Here is a 17,778-nt window from a genome sequence, read left to right as displayed (position 1 = left end):
TAAAAAAGCAGAGGACCCGGAGAAAAATCCCCATGACTACGGGGAGAAGACGCAAACTCCAAATATACAGCAGGTGTTAGAGTCGGCATCGAACCCACGACCTCCTGATATACCAGGTAGTTAACATCTCGCCACCGCAGATGTTAAGCTTTCATCTAGCCTACATCTAGCAGTGGATCGAACAAGGGCTATTCTTTTTTTTAACACCTACCCACCATACAGATGATCCAAAACATCCACAGCACCTTTCTGCCTGCAGTGGAATTTGCAGGACTGGCAGCTGCGACACACGTCTTCATTATAAAACGGCCAGATGACAACATTTCCACGCCGGCTCCAACTAGACGCGTCCATTTTAACTCCACATTGTTTTTCACGTTTTCCACCATTTGCATTTGAGCAACGTCTTTGAACTTCATATTTAAGTTTTCCTCACATTTTCCCAAAAAATGTTATGACGTCTACTGTGCCCCGGATGAGTCATGCAAGAAAAAACGTGAAAAATCGTAAAAACCGAAGACAGCTTTTGAAGTCGCCCCCCAACCACCCCCTTTCGCTCTGTTTATTGCTCACCGACCGAGACAAAGTTGGTCCGGGCCGCACGCGTGGCACTCAACTTTGCTCAGAGGTAAAAACAATGCCCCCTGTCTGTGCTCATAGCGATTCCCTTGCACGTCAAGAACGGCCCCCCAAAGCGACGTTTCCCCAACGAGGGGGGGGCGGGGGTATTCCCTCAGCTGAACGTGGCGGCCATTTCACCCCGGCCGCGTTTAAAAAAGATCAGCGGCCAAAATCGTCATCGTCATCATCGTCGTTTGGAAATAGATTTGACCCCTTCTAGGCAAGACGCATTCGACGTTTCAATTCGGTTTGCACGTGCCTGGCTCTAATGGTGATAAATAATATTCGATTAGGGTATCACCTACAACCTTTGGTTAATCCACTGCTGAGCGCTGGCCGTTACCCACAGCATATCCATCGTTGGGTGTGTTGAGTCACCCCACCCCCCGCCCCCCCGGGAGTTTCCTTATGCCCGCTCATGTAAACCGGGCTACTCTACCGATTTCTTGCATCATTAAAATTAAAAGAAAACATCGTTGGGGTGCCGTGTCAAGAATTTTTTCGTACATTCATCCTTTCCCATTCCGATGACTTACGTGCGCGTGATCAGTTTTTTTCTCCTGATTCCGTTCCGATGACGTGCTATAATAAAATAGCTTCATCGGTATGTCTTCATACCTGAAGACGTACCAAGGCTCCCCCAGAAGGCTATGTGGGACGGCGTGTGGCACAGTTTGACACCAGCTATCAGAGAGTGCGGTCATGTTGCTACAGTTCTCTGATGTGAGTACAATCTCTTTAAAAACAACGTTGCTATGCCTCTCTCAATAAAATTAATGCTGAACCAAAAATTGGCAGTGTGTTCCTCTAACTTGACGGTAGTTTGCAAGGAATAAAATCCACACAAGATGACTAGAAACTCGATCGCTTTGCATTCTTTAATGTATATTGTGCCATTGGCATTGCTAGAGCGGTTTGGACTTAGCTCTCTGAGCCTAAGGCACATTCACTAAATCCTGAGCTACCTGCAAATTGCAAATTTTCGAAAAATGTTAACTATTATTATAATAATAAAAAACCTATGATAGCCCTGTGGCCTTACCTGGTGGGTAAAAAAAACTCCTTTTCAATCGACTGTTGGATGTATGTGAGAAGAAAAGGGAGGGGGTGGGGGAGGAGGGAGGGGAGGGATGGGGGAGGGGGAAAGGGGGGAGCAGAGGGGATCGTTACCAGGAAGAAGGCGATTCCAAGCCCCACGGTGAACCCGGCCAGGACGTCTCCCCAGTGGTTGCGGAACTCGGTGACGCGGTTGACCCCGGCGACGCAGGCCAGGCACAGCACGGCCAGACACAGCACGGGCTTGGCGAGCCGCGTGCTCCTCGCCCGCACCGTGCTCGTCACGTACATCTGCACGCGGCACGTCGCCAGGCCGGCATCGGCAGCCACCGTGCGAGCATCATCACCGTCGCCTTCATTGTCGTCATCATCACCGTCAGTCGCCAGCGACAATGGCATCGTGGCCCAGCTGGTGCTCATTCGTCCGCTTGTCGTCAAGGTTTGCGGTTCAACCCGGACAGGCTGCCCCGGCTATCGCCACGGTAACCGTAAATAGTACGCACCAGTCCGCTTCACGACGGATGTCGTTAAGTGGATTCAAACCCAGGCCCCTTCTAGCTGTACGGGAACAAGGCGTTACCATCGCGCCACCCTGCCACCCTATTTGTGGGGGGGCGTGAGCGGGGGACGGAGGGAGCGTGCGGCACTCACCGTCACGTAGAGGGCGGCGTACATTGCCAGCGCCGCGTCCTTGGACGGGAACGATCGTCGCGCTTGCTGCACCAGCGGCCCGTCACCCGTGCACGCTCCGTCCTCGGCGCCCGCCACGAAGCGCGCCGTCGCGACTCCGACTCCGCCGTTACCGCCGCCAACCGCCACCACCGCCGCCATGGCAACCGCATCGCCGCCGGCACCGGGGTCCACCGCCGCCGGCAACTGCGCCGGCGCCGCAGCCCAGCGCGGTGTAGTTGGGCCGGCAGACGCTGAGGAAGTGCGGCACGGGGCTCCCAGTCACCACCTGGCCCACGTTGACGAAGATGTCCGTGGCGAAGTAGCCGAACGCGAACACGCCTGGGTGTGTGGGGTAGCGGGGGGGTGGGGTTGGGGGCAGGGGGGTGAGCGGGGGCTTGCCGGGGTGTGGACTGCTGTGCTACCACCAAATACCCCTGTTTTATTTTACTTACCAGGTAAGGCCCACTGACCTATGTGTTTTATTTCAAAAGTGACCTTAGTCATGACAAACGATAACTCAACTAAGTAGCTTGTCAACACATGTAAATGTACAGGAGCCAAATACTCTAAATGCACACGCAAACTCCAAACATACAACAGGTGTCAGGGTCAGGGTCCAAACCACGACCTCTTGCATACCAGGCGTGGAAGTTAACATCTCCTTACCACGATGTCGTCTTTGGCATTACCCAAGTTGACCCTCCTTAGCGGTGTACACCACTGTTATGGTACCCCCCCCCCCCCCATGAACACAAGACCTGTACTGGGCCCCCCTATCCGAAAAGAGCCGGGCCTGGAGGTGAGCAGGGGAAACTGCAGTGGGGTGAGTTGGTGAGCGTGGGTGGGGAGGGGTGTGTGAAGGGTTGCCACCTCACAATACTACGTGTGATTACGTCATCCTGAGTGGGTGTATTATTGCACAACTGACAATAACCTACACCTGACAACAAAAGGACGATCCCGGAAAAACCAGGACAGGTGGCAACCTTAGATGGGTGGTTGGGTGGCAGAGTAGGCAGGTGGTGAGCCCGGCAGATTTGCGTGGCATTTGGTGGGTGGGTGGGTGTAGTGGTTAGTGCGCTGCGCTATGAACCCGGCGACCCGAGTTCGATTCCCGCTCACGGCCAACACCAGTGACGATTATCTGAACCGGTCCCGGGCCTCCCCTAGGTCGACTCAGCCTCAAATGAGTACCTGGTGCGGTGTGTAAACATCACCACTAGGAAGACAAAGGCGGTCGGGCGTGGTCCTGGCCACCCACCCCCTCGTGTACCATTGCGGCCTTCATAGGTGCTCGCTAACAGCACTTGCCCCTACAGTCTGTGAAGGCTATACCGGGGGATCTTTGTATCTCTGTGTGTGTGTCTCTGTGTGTGTGTCTCTGTGTGTGTGTCTCTGTGTGTGTGTCTCTGTGTGTGTGTCTCTGTGTGTGTGTCTCTGTGTATGTGTCTCTGTGTGTGTGTCTCTGTGTGTGTGTCGGAGGCCCCGGGGGGTCAGGCTTTTATGACGTCTCCTGGCCAAACCCCATTTGGCGGAGCCAGGAGATTGAATTTTCACCCTCGGGGCTCCTCCAGAAACAACAAAAAACCATTGCGGATGGCCACGTGGAATGTTCGAACGCTCACTGCGGAGGAGAGGCTGCCACTTCTCTGTCGGGAGCTGGACCGGTACCGCCTGGATCTCTGTGGCATTCAGGAGGTCCGGTGGACCGGTTCTGGCTCCTGCCACCATGAGGGGTGGACAGTCCTCTACTCGGGGCAGGAGACTGCCAAACAACAGGGTGTGGCTCTTCTTCTGAACAAAAGAATGAAGGGGGCGTGGGAGCGTGGCGGTGAGGTGTGGGAAGCTGTAAGCCCCAGGATACTTTGGGCTCGCCTTCCCATCAACCAGAGGCGAGGAGTGGTGGTCGTGGTTACTTATGCCCCCACCGAAGATGAACATCCGTGGAGGGATGCAGGCAAAGCCGATGAGTCAGACGCTTTCTATGACCTCCTGTCACAGGTGCTGGCTAAAGTGGCCACTCGGGACAGAGTCATCTTGTTGGGTGACTTCAATGCCCGAGTTGGTCATGATGCTGGCACCTGGTCTGGAGTGATTGGAAGGCATGGGCCAGATCAGCTCAATAATAACGGTAGGAGGCTGCTAGATTTTTGTGCAGCCCATGGGCTTGTAATTACCAACACGCTCTTCCGGCATCGGCGCATCCACACAACATCATGGATACATGCCGGGTCCAAGCAAGAACATCTGCTGGACTACATAGTGACGGACCAGCGGATGCGAGCCCATGTCCTTGACACCAGGACCTACCGTGGAGCTGATCTGTCCTCTGACCATCGACTAGTCATCTGTAAGATGCGCCTGCCTTTCTTCCACTCCGGTGGTGGGTGTACACCCAGGATCCCATTCCAACCAAAAGTGGCCTGGTCTCAGTTAGCTGATAAAAGTTGCAAGCGAGAATTTCATCATCGCTTGCAGCTGGGGTTGGCATCGTCCCCCACTCCACCTGATGTCGAGGGGAAATGGGCGAGGTTTAAGACTGTGACTCATGCAGCTGCAATGGCTGCTTTGGGTACGCAGGTCCAGACCTCCCCAGAAACCCTGGCTGACAGAGGAGGTGTTCAGGTTAATTGAGAAAAAGCGACAGGCCCACTCTCATCGCCTACAGCATCCCACGTCAGAGAATGAGGAGGTTTACCGCAGCCTTCGCTCGGAAGTTCGGAGAGCCGTAATGCGCTGTAAGGATGGGTGGTGGTCGCGGGTTGCTGAGGAGATGGAGTCTGCCTCAGTGGCCCGTGATCACAAATCACTATTTAACTCCATCAAAAAAGTAACCTGCAGCGCCACACCTATTACCATCATTAGAGGAAAAAACGGTGATCCAATCTCCGACCCCCAGGAACAGGTTTGCAGATTTGCTGAGCATTTCTGTGAGGTCCTGGGGGAGGGAAATTATCTCAGCCAGGAAAACATCATGGCAAAAAGTGGTGATAACCCTGCTGAGGCTGCGGTGCCTCAAATATTGGAAGAGGTCACCCCCTGTGAGTGGCTGGCTGAGGTGCCAGCTGTTGAGGAAGTACTGAGGGCGATCCAGAGTCTGAGACCAGGGAAGGCACCGGGCAGAGATGATCTCCCAAGCGAAATGCTGAGGGAGGGTGGCGTTTGTGCACAGACTGCCCTATATGACATCATAACAACAGTCTGGACCACTGGACGGGTTCCGCAGGACTGGAAGGATGCCCTGGTGGTCCCCCTCTTTAAGAAGGGGGACCGTACCGACTGTAACAACTACAGGGGCATCTCACTCCTCAGTGTGCCGGGTAAGGTCCTGGCAAGGATTATTCAACATCGCCTTGCTAGGCACGCTGAGGAGGGGCTTGCGGAGCCCCAATGCGGTTTCAGGAAAGGGCGGTCCTGCACAGATGCCATATTTTCTGTCCGTCTGCTACAGCAGAGGTGTAGGGAATTCCAAAAAGACCTACATCTCTGCTTTATTGACCTGGTCAAGGCCTATGATACCATCAGTAGGACTGGGCTCTGGGTTGTTCTTCGTGCTTTCGGAGTCCCTGACCCTCTGCTCACGATCATTAAGGACCTTCATGATGGTGAGCGGGCCCGGGTAAAACTACGTGGCCGGGAGTCGGAGCCTTTCCCTGTACACCTTGGGGTGCGACAGGGATGTCCTCTGGCTCCCACATTATTTAACATCTATTTTGACCGCGTAGTTCGTGAAGCCTTCAATAGCTGTACCGGGGGAATTTCCATTTGGTACAGATATAATGGGAGGCTGATCGATGCCCGGGTGCGATCAAGGGATGGCTCCCTATTGGTCAACCACGTTATGTATGCCGATGATTTGGTAATAGCTGCTCATTCAGAAGAGGAGTTGGAGACGCTGCTGCTGAGACTGGAGCGTGCCACTAAGAGGTGGGGCCTTACCATCAGCCCCACCAAAACTAAGCACCTGCCTGGGTATTTTGTACCATCGGACACTCCACCCCCACAACTCCCAATTGGTGAAGGGGCAGTTGTGGAGAGAGTGGAGAGTTTCCCATACCTGGGCAGTGTGCTTATGACCGGCTCCAGTTTATCAGCAGAGGTCTCACTCCGAATCAGTCGAGCGGCAATATCTTTTCATCGGTTGCGTAACGCTGTGTGGAAGCTACCTGGTCTGTCGCTCCGCACGAAGCTTCGGGTCTTCTCGGCCACGTTCATTCCCTCCCTTCTCTACGCTTGCGAGACGTGGACCCCCCTGGTGGAGCATCTTCGCCGGTTGGAAACATTTAGGCTGGCCTGCCTACGATCCATCCTGGGTTTAACCAGGCTGGATTGTGTGAGGAGCTCACAAATCCTTGAAAGATCTGGGCAAAGTCCCATCAGTGAGCTCCTCCGGCAGGCAAGGCTGCGTTGGCTGGGTCATGTAGCCCGCATGCCCAGCCACCGCATGCCTAAACAGCTTTTGTTCGGCCGGATCGAGGGGGCTAGACGGGCGCGGCACGGGCTGGAGAAGAGATGGAGTGATGTGGTACAGGAGGACGTGGAGCTGAGTGGACTTGCCGATGACTGGTACCAGCGGTGTCAAGATCGGCCTCAGTGGAGGAGGCTCGTGAAGGTCGCTACTGGGCAATTGGAGGCAGTCGCCCTCCAACAACAACGGAGGGCGGAGGAGCGACGCTCACAACAACGAGCGGAGCGCCGGGTGGCTAAAGCACAGCAAGTTGGCACAGTAGGGGGCACAGGTAGTGCATCAGCCAGTCATCTCGGTCATCTCGGTCAGTCGACCCGTGGCACCTGGGTCTGCCCCGTGACCTCCTGCCAGCGGGCGTTCGACACTTCACGTGGCCTCAAGGTGCACTTGGCCTGGCACAAGCATCGTGGTGACGTCACCGCCACTTAGTGGCGAATGGCGGTTGTTGTTGTTGTTGTTGTGTCTCTGTGTGTGTGTCTCTGTGTGTGTGTCTCTGCGTATGTGTCTCTGTGTGTGTGTCTCTGTGTGTGTCTCTCTGTGTGTGTGTCTCTGTGTGTGTGTCTCTGTGTGTGTGTCTCTGTGTGTGTGTCTCTGTGTGTGTGTCTCTGTGTGTGTGTGTCTCTGTGTGTGTGTCTCTGTGTGTGTCTTTTGGTGGGGAACGGTAGTGTAGCGGGTTAGCACTTGCCCCTACAGTCTGTTAAGGCTATATGGGGGATCTTTGTCTTTTGTTAGATAGATAAGATAGGTATTATGGTGGGTGGGTGAGTTGGTTAGATAGGTGGATAGATATTGAGGTGAGTGTAAAGGTGGATTTGATAACTGGGTCAACTAAGTATGTGGTTGAGTTAGGTTTTGCAGGAAAGATGGTTGGGTATCTATTTAGGTATCTAGGGCGGTAGGCAGGTATCTGTGGCAGGATGCTGGGGAGATCTCAATTCAGCAGCCGTGACAAGCACAGCTCTCGGCGCAGTCGGTGCAAGCTCCCGCTGTGGAACCAGCATCGGCGGATCGATGGCTGCGCGGTCGCGCTGCATCGCGCGTCCCACCGGTGAATCGCACGAGACGGCGCAGCAGCGGGTTGATGTAGCAGCAGTCTCCAGTCAGGATGGTCCTCTCCCGCGTGCTGTGGTCTTTGTTCACGTAATCCACAAAGTGGTTTGTCACCTCGCCCACCAGGATCTGCACGCACGCACCAAAAAAAAAGACAAAGATCCCCCGTGTAGCCTTAACAGACTGCAGGGGCAAGTGTGGTTAGCAAGCACCTATGAAGGACGGAACGGTACACGAGGGGATTGGGTGGCCAGCACCACGCCCGACCGCCTTTATCTCCCCAGTGGCGATGTTTACACACCACACCAGTTTCTAATTTCAGGCTGAGTCGACCTAGGGGAGGCCCAGGACCGGTTCAGATAATCGTCGCTGGTGTTGGCCGTGAGCGGGAATCGAACCCGGGTCGCCAGGTTCATAGCGCAGCGTGTTAACCGCTACACTACCGCACACACACACGAACACACACCGACACACTACTGCACACAACACGCGCACACACACCGCTACACTACTGCACACACACACACACACACGCGAACATGATGGCAAGCTACAATTGCAACGCCGGTGTTCCACGGCGCTGTGAAGGCGAGGGTTGGTGGATCGCACGAACGTCGCGAAACTCCCTTCCCACGGGGCACCGAGGAGGTGCTGGAGCCTGGCTCGCCAGGATAATGTGGTACGGCGAAAATGTGGACCCCGTTTGGGATAGAAGGTTTCCCCCTCGCACACGTTGGGTTTTCTCGAGGTGCCTTTATTTTCCCCGCCACGTGTCAACGCTTATTAATTAGCCCGAGAACACCTTAACATAGAAAGAGGACCGCAGAGCTTGGACAGTGGTTGTCACCGGCTCACCACGCAGCTTTCCGCTCGTCTGCGGTTCCTCCTCGTGCCCCGTGGTCGTTCTTTCTCTTCGATAGCAAACGAATGCTCTGCGACGCGTGACAACTTGATATTATTATTATCATCTCCGTCAAAAATGTTCTTTTACGAACAATGTTTGCACTGCAGAGCTTGGGCGATCGCTAGCGCCAGCTCACCGTGTGGCTGCCTTCCTGCTTATCTGTGTTTCCTCGCACCTCCCGAGTCCTTCTCTGCCTTCGAGAGCCAGCGAATAGTGTGCGGTGCGATAGTTGACATTTTTATTTCATGATTTGAACACAGAATTACACGTACGTCACTGCGATGGTTGATGCAGTTTCGTACACAGGGGCACGCGGAACCAGTTCAGTTATCGCTCGCCGTTGATATTAGTCGCAGCAGGAAATTTTTCTCGGATCGCCGGCTTAGTAACGCAATACGCCAACTAAACTAAACAATTAAACGAAACTATTGTATTTTACCAGGTAAGGCCCAATGAGCAATGTAGCTCTTTTTCAGAAGCAACCCGGCTATCATAAATGATAGCACAAGGAAGTGGCTTATCATCGTGAAAATGTATACCAGGCAAATACTCTAAATGCATGTTGATCTTAAATGTAGAGAGAGAAACCAGAGGAGCCGGAGAAAAATCCACGCGACTATGGGGAGAGAGACATGCAAACTCCAAGTAAGCAGGCGTCAGGGTCGGAATTGAACCCTACGACCTCCTGTCTGTCCTCGCAACACACACGAGTGCTCGCATGCACTGCTCGTGTTCACAGTGGGGGAAAGAAAACTACCACAAAATGAATGCCCAAATAACCGCAGTTGAAGCCGAATCCGGATACGACTCATTCGATTGCAGAAAGCACTTAAGCTCTGAAAAATGAATGAATGTCATTGCCTCCTGTGGGGGATATGACTGCAAAGTGGAATGGCCTGAACTCTTGAGTTTAAGAAGAAGGAGAGGACTCTACTCTTTGGTTATTTCGGTAAAGTCACGTATAAAGATAAAATAATAAATTAAATACTAGCATACGACGTTTCGATTGCAACACAAGCAATCATCATCAGGTATAAATGAAATAGAAACACAAATATAGTATACTTAGAAATGTAATGTAATACAACAGAGAGTCGGATAACATAACAGTCAACACCCTGCCTGGTTGATTACGTTCTTCCTGAGAATGCTAAATTTGAGAGAGAGATAAAACACAGAACCAGAGACATATAGACAGCCATATAAGCAGACAGATATCACAGAGATACATAGAGAGAGACAAACATAGGCACACAGAGAAACCACGCCTCTGTGTCGAGGCCTTAAATAGAGAGAGGGGGCGGGGGCAGAGAGAGAGGGAGGGGTTAGAGAAATTAGCATGTCAATGAGTGGCACGGTGAGTGGCAAGGTGCAAAAGCTTGAGAGAGGGGGCGGGGGCGGAGAGAGGGGTAGGGGTTAGAGAAATTAGCATGTCAATGAGTGGCACGGTGAGTGGCAAGGTGCAAAAGCTTGAGAGAGGGGGCGGGGGCGGAGAGAGGGGTAGGGGTTAGAGAAATTAGCATGTCAATGACCTAGCAAAAGAGGGAGAGGGATGGGGTGGTGAGGGAGTGTGCCGCTGCCCCCCTGATTGGGGGCCCGCGAGCGGCGGTGGGGTATGAAGCAGTAGCAGTCACAGATTTAAAGTCCATGCACAGGTTCCACGTCAGGAGTTTGTGCTCAGGGGGAAGCAAGACACCACTTCACGGGCACAGACAAACATAAAAAAAACAATACTGGGGAGAGGACCACAACGATCTGTTGTATACAAACTAATTGTTCTGCGCTCTGGGTAAAAGCAGATATTTAAACCACAAATTCGTCCTGCATCTCCGCGTATAATATACACAAATATATTAGTCCATGGGCCTATTAGGCTTACGAACCAATATTGTTCGGCAGCATTTATCTAAGCAAGCAAGGAAGCTCCACCTTCTGGGTCTCATCAGCAAAGTCACGCTTGTTAGACAAAATGTTTATGAGTTGCCAGATGATATTGGCAAGAGCAACCCATCTAAACAAATCTGCTGATTCTTAGAATGTAACATCTTGAAGCCAGAAGTCCCGTGAACTAAACTGACAACCTCAAGATGGGAAAAGCCCCTTTTTCTGGCAACATGAGAAATTCGTTCATGAGGCTATCCACATATACAAACACAGAGACAATTTCAACCGAGAAGATGTATTCTGGCTTAGCAATCATTGGAATGATTTGTTAAACAATTTCGGGTCATAATTAATTGCATTCACGCTTACGGTGACTTTCAAACCGCATTCCATTCTCTTCTTCTCCCCCCTCCTCTTTTCCGAACATAGATGGACTCGTCCATCTGACCAGCTGCCAAATCGCTGTCCGTGGTGCTGACATTAAGAAAAAAACGCCACTTTTTTCAAATGTTCTTGCTGTGGATTTCACACCTGATGATGATTGGATGTGTTGCAGTCGAAACGTCGTGAGAATTTTATTGTGGAATATTTATTTTATTTTATTATTTCCCTTCTACGTGACTTTACCGAAAGAACCAAGAATATGAATCCCTGCAGTCACGAAAGCTTTAAATCAAAAACATAACAGGTGTTAAGATGTTATAACCCCAAACTGAAACCTTCAACAAGGAATCATGTCTGCATTAACCACAATACTTGTGGTCAGAATGTAAACAAAAAATATACTCTGATAATATTTGCATTGTCCTTTGAAACTGATTGGTCCACACCAGAGACAGCTTTCTTTCGAGCCTAGTCTCAAACGGTGTTAGACCAGAGGACGCCAAAAGGCGATCTGTTTTGTCGCCAGAAAAAAGGGGAAAACCTATTCTGATATTTTGGTACTGGCAAAGGAGGTCCCATCATGTAACCTCAAGATGCTTTAATGTTCCGTGTTATTACCTGGGGCTCCGAGAGACCTGCTGATAATCCTGCGATTCTTATGGTTAGTCGCACGTGCCTGAGGCTCAGAGAGCTGGACCATCAAGCACCACAGCCTCGGGTGACCAGTGACGTGAAATTAAATGTGAAATCAAATAAAATAATTCTGTAAGTTACGATTGCTTTTTTTCAAGAGAAGAATCATCAAGGAAGAATTCCAGGATTCAGCGCTACCGTATTTCACTTCTGTGCGCAATACTGCATAAATCAGATCCGCTGATATAGATCATCAGCTTGCTATTCCTGCTGCGTTGATGGCGGCCACAGCGATGCCATCTCATCCAAAACAGAGAAACGTACGAAATTTTGTCCGCTTCATGTATCCGTCTCTCCACGTACAAAAATAGCAAAACATGTATTTGTTAAATCTTGACTTAAAGCTTGCGTGACTGCAGGAATTCATATTCTTTGGGTCTTTCGGTAAAGTCACGTAGATAGGTTCCAATAATTGGAACCTAATAATACCCAATAATTGGAACCTATTTACGTGACTTTACCGAGAAACTCAAAGAAAATGTATCTGTTACACAACCCATAGGCCCCCATCTACCCTCTGGGAGTGCATAATTTCAGCAGCGTTGAGTCAGTTACAAGCAAAAACCTGGACCGGTTTTGACACACGGTGTCATCAGCAGAGTAAAGTTTTGCTTGAATCAATGCTGGCGAACTGCCAGATGTTACAGGCAAGGACCTCTCCTTATGGTATAAGTCCCCAGTTCAACGCAAGAAGGGCTTGGGTTTCGTGTGGCTATTCCCAACTCAAGTACCTTTTGAGTCGTGTTTGTATATTCTCCCTCTGTTCTACATAGGTCTCCTCTGGTTCTCGTAGACAATGCTCATCATTATTTTTGTTGTTGTGTACCATCTCACCCCCTGGGAACTTTCTATTGTTTTCCTACCGAAAAGGGGAGTGGATGCCTCCTGAAAAAATAGCATCTGGAACCTCTACACCCAAAAAAGTATTTGCTTGCTGGGCCATGTGATTAATTGATAATTTTTCTACTATAAAGACCTGCATAGAATTCCTCCACTCACGAGATGGTTCTGTTTCACGATTTCATGCTTGGTATAGTGCCATCTTGATCTCTAAGCTACCACTCGTATAAAATTTATTCGAGAAAGATTGTCCGCAAATAGTGGTCAATTTAGAGTCCAACCAATCATGAAAGCAGGCTGCGTTTAAAAATACAGAGGTTACATCGTTGACCAAAATAAATGCGCGCTTTGAATAACATTTATTTTAATGATGAATGAATATCAAATATCATTGCAAACCATTTGAAGACTACAGAATTGCATTCGATTGAGTGCAAACTGATTCAGTCGCCCAAGCTCTCACGAAGAACTAATACAAAAAAGGAAAAAAATACCAAAAGTGTTCATGAAAGAGGGAACAGGTCACTGAGACTGCATAACGGAACTAAATACAAATCAGATGAGGAGAGAATACTCGAGGCCTGTATTATTTGTAATAGTAGTGTGACATTTTCGTGGCATCACTGGTGGCCGGGCTGAGACTGGTTTCACCATGGGCGTCTGCAATCTGGTTTCACACCCAGGATCTCAGCAGCGCTGGCTCAGATCTGACCTCTGCGCCACTCGGCCATCCCACTGCAGTTAGGTTTTAAATATTTTATAAGTGGCAACATCGCCTAACGCAAACAAACGACCACCAGCCAACAGCCCAAATGTATAGCTGCCGGGCTCTCTGTCATTAGATTATAAGTTGAAATCTCGGTCAAGGTCAGCTCATAGGATCATCCGTTGAGGGTTCTATGAAATAAACACTACGTAGTGGGACTGTACCATTTGTTGCGAAGCCAACAAATGTTGCATTGATGAATTGGTTCTTGCTGCATGGAATGTTGAACATCCACCACCGCACGTGGCGAGCAACAACCGATGCTCATTTGAGCACAGTGATACTTACTTTAACTTGAGCGAAACAGAAACGCTGAACAGCAGGTGACTGTCAATAATGATGCATCTCAGATAGTGAGTTGTGTCGGGATGCTGCCGTGGTGTAAGTGGTTCGCTGACTGGACTAGCGGTCCAGAGGTCGCCGGTTCGATTCCATCCGCGGTTGAAACAACGGGGGACAAGAGTCTGACAAGTCGCCTGATGAAGCCGGTTGTAATCACCAGCGAAACGTCGTACTCGAATTGCAAATGTCGTGGGTTTACTCTCCGACACGCCGGTGTGCTTAAGAAGTAACTAATTGGCACGTTTTTGCTTACGTGACAAACATTACTAATTGGCCGTGTCGGCTGGTGGTGGTGGGTTAACGACACATTTATATTTAAGGGATCTAACCTAACAAAAAAACATATGTTACGGGAAAGATTCTTAACCCCCCCCCCCTTTCCTCCCCACCCACTGCCTCTGACCATCATGCACTATCAACGAGTAGATCGGCAGATGACAGGTGGTGGGATAAAGTGTGAGTTACTTCCAAGATGCCTGGGCCATTGTAGAAATCGAGGCCATATTACCATCGAGAGCAAGGTCCTCTCGGGCTCCCCCTCGTGGAGGCGCTTCCGCCAGCAGTGGCGTGAGCGAGCAATTGCAGCGCTGCGCCTTTACCATCGTCACTTTTTAATACGTAATATAAAGAACTATCTGGTTGCGATTATATTAAACGTACAACTGCCCACCTTACCCACTGCGTTGCTCTATTCGAATTTAAATTAGCAGTGTGACAATGGAAGTCACTTTATTTATTTAACAAATTAATCAACTTCCACGGCCAGAGTAATTCAAGACTAATTCCCCATTAAACCCAAATTAATGTTCATCCCATTACATGGCACACTCGGCAAACAGCAACGATCGACGAAAATTAGCCAAAAATCTCCATGCGGAAGGTCCTCTTTCAAGAACGTCCCGAGTTTCTCCGACATAAATGCATTAAATGTATACAGCAGTTGCTTAATACAACAACATGAACACTGCACGAGATAAGGGACAGTTGAGAGCCACAGAGAGATATACAAAGGCGAAGATCCCCCATATAGCCTCCACGGGCCAAGTGCTCTTAAAACCTTTGAAGGCCGACACGGCGCGCAAGATTGTGTGCGGCGTCGTAGGATCACCACCCCCGGCCGCCTTTGTCTCCCCATCACTCGCGTTGATACACAGAGCAGCGGGTACTTATGTGAGGCCCAAAACTGGTTCAATAGTCGCCACTGATGTTCGCCGTGACCGGTAATCGAACCTGGGCTGCCGGGTCCGTTAACATAGCAGCGTTAACCACCGCGCTACCGCTCCTCCACAGCTTGATGAGGTTATGGGGGAGTGGGAATCTCAGTCTTTGTATCGCTTAATTTGCATTACATTGTGATAGTGAGGAAGAAAGCACCCAGCTGTGAGAAGGAATGTTAACTGCGGAGAGAGACAAAAATCTGTCATGGATCCTTGACAGACCGTTGGGGCAAGTGCTGTTGGTGAGCTGTAATGAGGGGTGGAACAGCGCACAAGGCGATGCACAGAGACAAATATCTTCCGTTAGAGCCTTAGCAGACTGTTAATGCAAGCGCTGGCAGAGAATAGCCTCTGAAGGCAGGTACGGCACACAAGGGCTGGTTTGGCCAACATGATTAGACGCCGCATGAGGCACTCATTTAAGGCTGAATCGACCTAGGAGAGGTCCAGGACCGGTTCAGATAATCGTCACCGGTGTGACGATTATCTGAACCACCAAAAGACAGAGACACACACACAAAGACACACACACACACATAGAGACAGAGAGAGAGATGGAGCGCAAGCGCTTCACCTACCAGCAGCACAGGCAGGCCGGCAGTCAGCGAGTAGATGAGTACGGGCGGGATCTTGCTGCGCTCCTCGGGACCCGGGTAGGGCTTGCTGAGCTCGGGCGCGAAGCAGAAGAAGCCTTGCACGTGCACGGTGAAGGTGTCCGTGAACTCAAAGTAGTACGCCAACATCACCACCCCGGCCATGATGACGAGCTGGAAATAGAGCATCGCCAGGCCGTGACCGCGCAACCAAGGGCAGCACCACGACGGCGACGAGAAACGGCGGCGTGAGACAGACATCGACTGCCTCCCGGCAGCCGACCCTCAGCCCCCCTCTCTCTGTGCGCACCGCCCCCTCCCCCCCGCACCACCACCACCACGGCCGCTGCCTCTGCCGCCCTCTCACGCCGACCGTTCTCTCCCCCCTGGAACCTCACGATGAGATGGCCTCGTGGCCGCCAGCTAGCCTGTTCCACCGTGGTGCCTCCAATGGTAACGCGAGGAGCGAAATGCAGAGACAGGAGGGGGGGGAGTGGATGAGCTGGGCACACGGCTGAAGCATTGCGCCACACATCCAACCTCGTTACTCTCACTTCCATGCATGCGAGCGCCCGGATTTTTTTTTTCGCTCCCCAAATGGCCTGGATTTATGCGAAATTAAATAAATATTTTATTCACTTACACGCGGTTTATGCTCCGAGCTAAACAGCTGACTTTTCTGGGAAAGAATTGGCTCGAAGCAAAGGCCACTGTCATTTTTGTATGGTTTAAAAAATATATAATGATAATGTTCACATTTCGGATTCTTTTATATCATTTTTGGGTCGACTCGCGCAGCCGCACACGCCCACTCTGGTGAGTGCGATGATCCATCAACCCTGGCGAAAAAAAATATGAGTTGACAGGGAACGATAAATAAGAAACAATTCCTGCGTGAATGAAATTCGGAAGAAAAAAATAGATTTGGAAGATGCAGGTTAGATCGCTTTGGCTCGGGATTAAAACCAGTGAACTGGTAGTTTACGAAGTGGGAACGCTGCATAACAACATCCCTTCACCCACTGAATGGCAACCATCCAATGTTTATCTGCCAATTCCAGAAAATGGCATTGCGAGCTACTCAATTGGAATTGCCTCCGGACCTTAGGAGCGAACGTGAACTCTACTTTAGTTTGTCAATTAAACTGACATCATTTACGGACGAATAATCAGCGGCTAAAAAATGTTTTAGCTTCATGTACACGTACCAACATCTACAGCCCTGTGTCAATCCACTGCTGGATGAGGGCCTCTCCACTCTGTGCGGTGCTTGTGGCGGTCAAATTAACCGTGCTTCACCACGCTGGTCACTGCTGGTCGGTGATAGTGGGGAGCACGTGAAAGCGCGGATGCAATGCGCGGAAATTTAATTTGCTGCGCTGCCACCAGTCGCCCTGGCACACTGTGATACGTGCGTCTATCCAGGCTCAAAGCCTGCTTAGCTTCAGAATCATGGCGGTGGCTATGCACGTTGCCCGTAATCCAGCACTGCAAGAGGCGAGGTCTGCTGGATCGTAGGTGTGGAGGTGCTACACCCTGGCTTGCCAGGAGAATCCAGTACAGCAAAACAATGTGGACTCCACCTGGTCAGTCTGTATGGGATGTTTCAGTTTTCAGTTTCATTTATTTGGTATAGCCCTGTGAGCCATGCGGCTCTTGAATCGGGTGCAACCGCAACAAACAAAAACATGAACAAGAAACATTTAAAAGTGACTACGCGCAAACAGAAAAATCCAGGAAAAAACAGCAAAGCCTTCCAGAAAAAGCACCGCATCTCAACGCTGTGTGCAAAAATCCCAGTGGGATGCAAGTCAAACAATAACTAATTTTAGATTAAAGTTATCAGTCTAATCGGTAGAACAAACAAACAAAATGACTATACCAAAACGTTTTCTAAATCAACAAAATAAAGCTATAAAAGCAATGTAACAGCGATCATAGGAACTGTGTTTCCCTCTCGCACGCGTGGATTTTATCCGGGTGCTGCGGGTTCCTCCCGCGTGTAGTCACTCATTGATTGGCCGATAAACGCCCGAACATATATCGAGGACCGCAGAGCTTGGGGCAATTGTTGGCACCGGCTCACCGCGTGGCTTTCCGCTCGTCTGTGGTTCCTCCTCACGCCTCGGCGTCGAATACCGGTGCGGTGCGTTACAAGTTGAAATGATCATCTCAGTAAAAAAAATCTATGTTATTTTTTTCACGAACAATATTTGCACGCAAAACAAACAAATATAAAATACCAATGTTTTTACGTTTGTTTCTCTTGCGCTTCTCTAGACTGCTTT

General features: G+C 50.5%; 1 protein-coding gene across 1 annotated transcript in view; it reads right to left on the bottom strand.

Moving 5' to 3' along the window:
- LOC133349233 (phospholipid phosphatase-related protein type 1-like) overlaps positions 1–17,778 on the bottom strand; it is a 55,136-nt gene that overhangs the window by 14,295 nt on the left and 23,063 nt on the right. The window contains 5 exon segments of the mRNA XM_061562559.1: positions 1,792–1,968; positions 2,329–2,535; positions 2,537–2,688; positions 7,864–7,996; positions 15,476–15,664. Of these exon segments, the coding sequence (XP_061418543.1) occupies positions 1,792–1,968; positions 2,329–2,535; positions 2,537–2,688; positions 7,864–7,996; positions 15,476–15,664 (858 nt within the window).

Source organism: Lethenteron reissneri, chromosome 4 (genome assembly GCF_015708825.2).
Source record: "Lethenteron reissneri isolate LAM-NWPU_2019-01 chromosome 4, ASM1570882v1, whole genome shotgun sequence".
NCBI lineage: Eukaryota > Metazoa > Chordata > Hyperoartia > Petromyzontiformes > Petromyzontidae > Lethenteron > Lethenteron reissneri.
The sequence above is the reverse complement of the archived record's forward strand: the minus strand, read 5'-3'. Positions and strand labels throughout refer to the sequence as shown.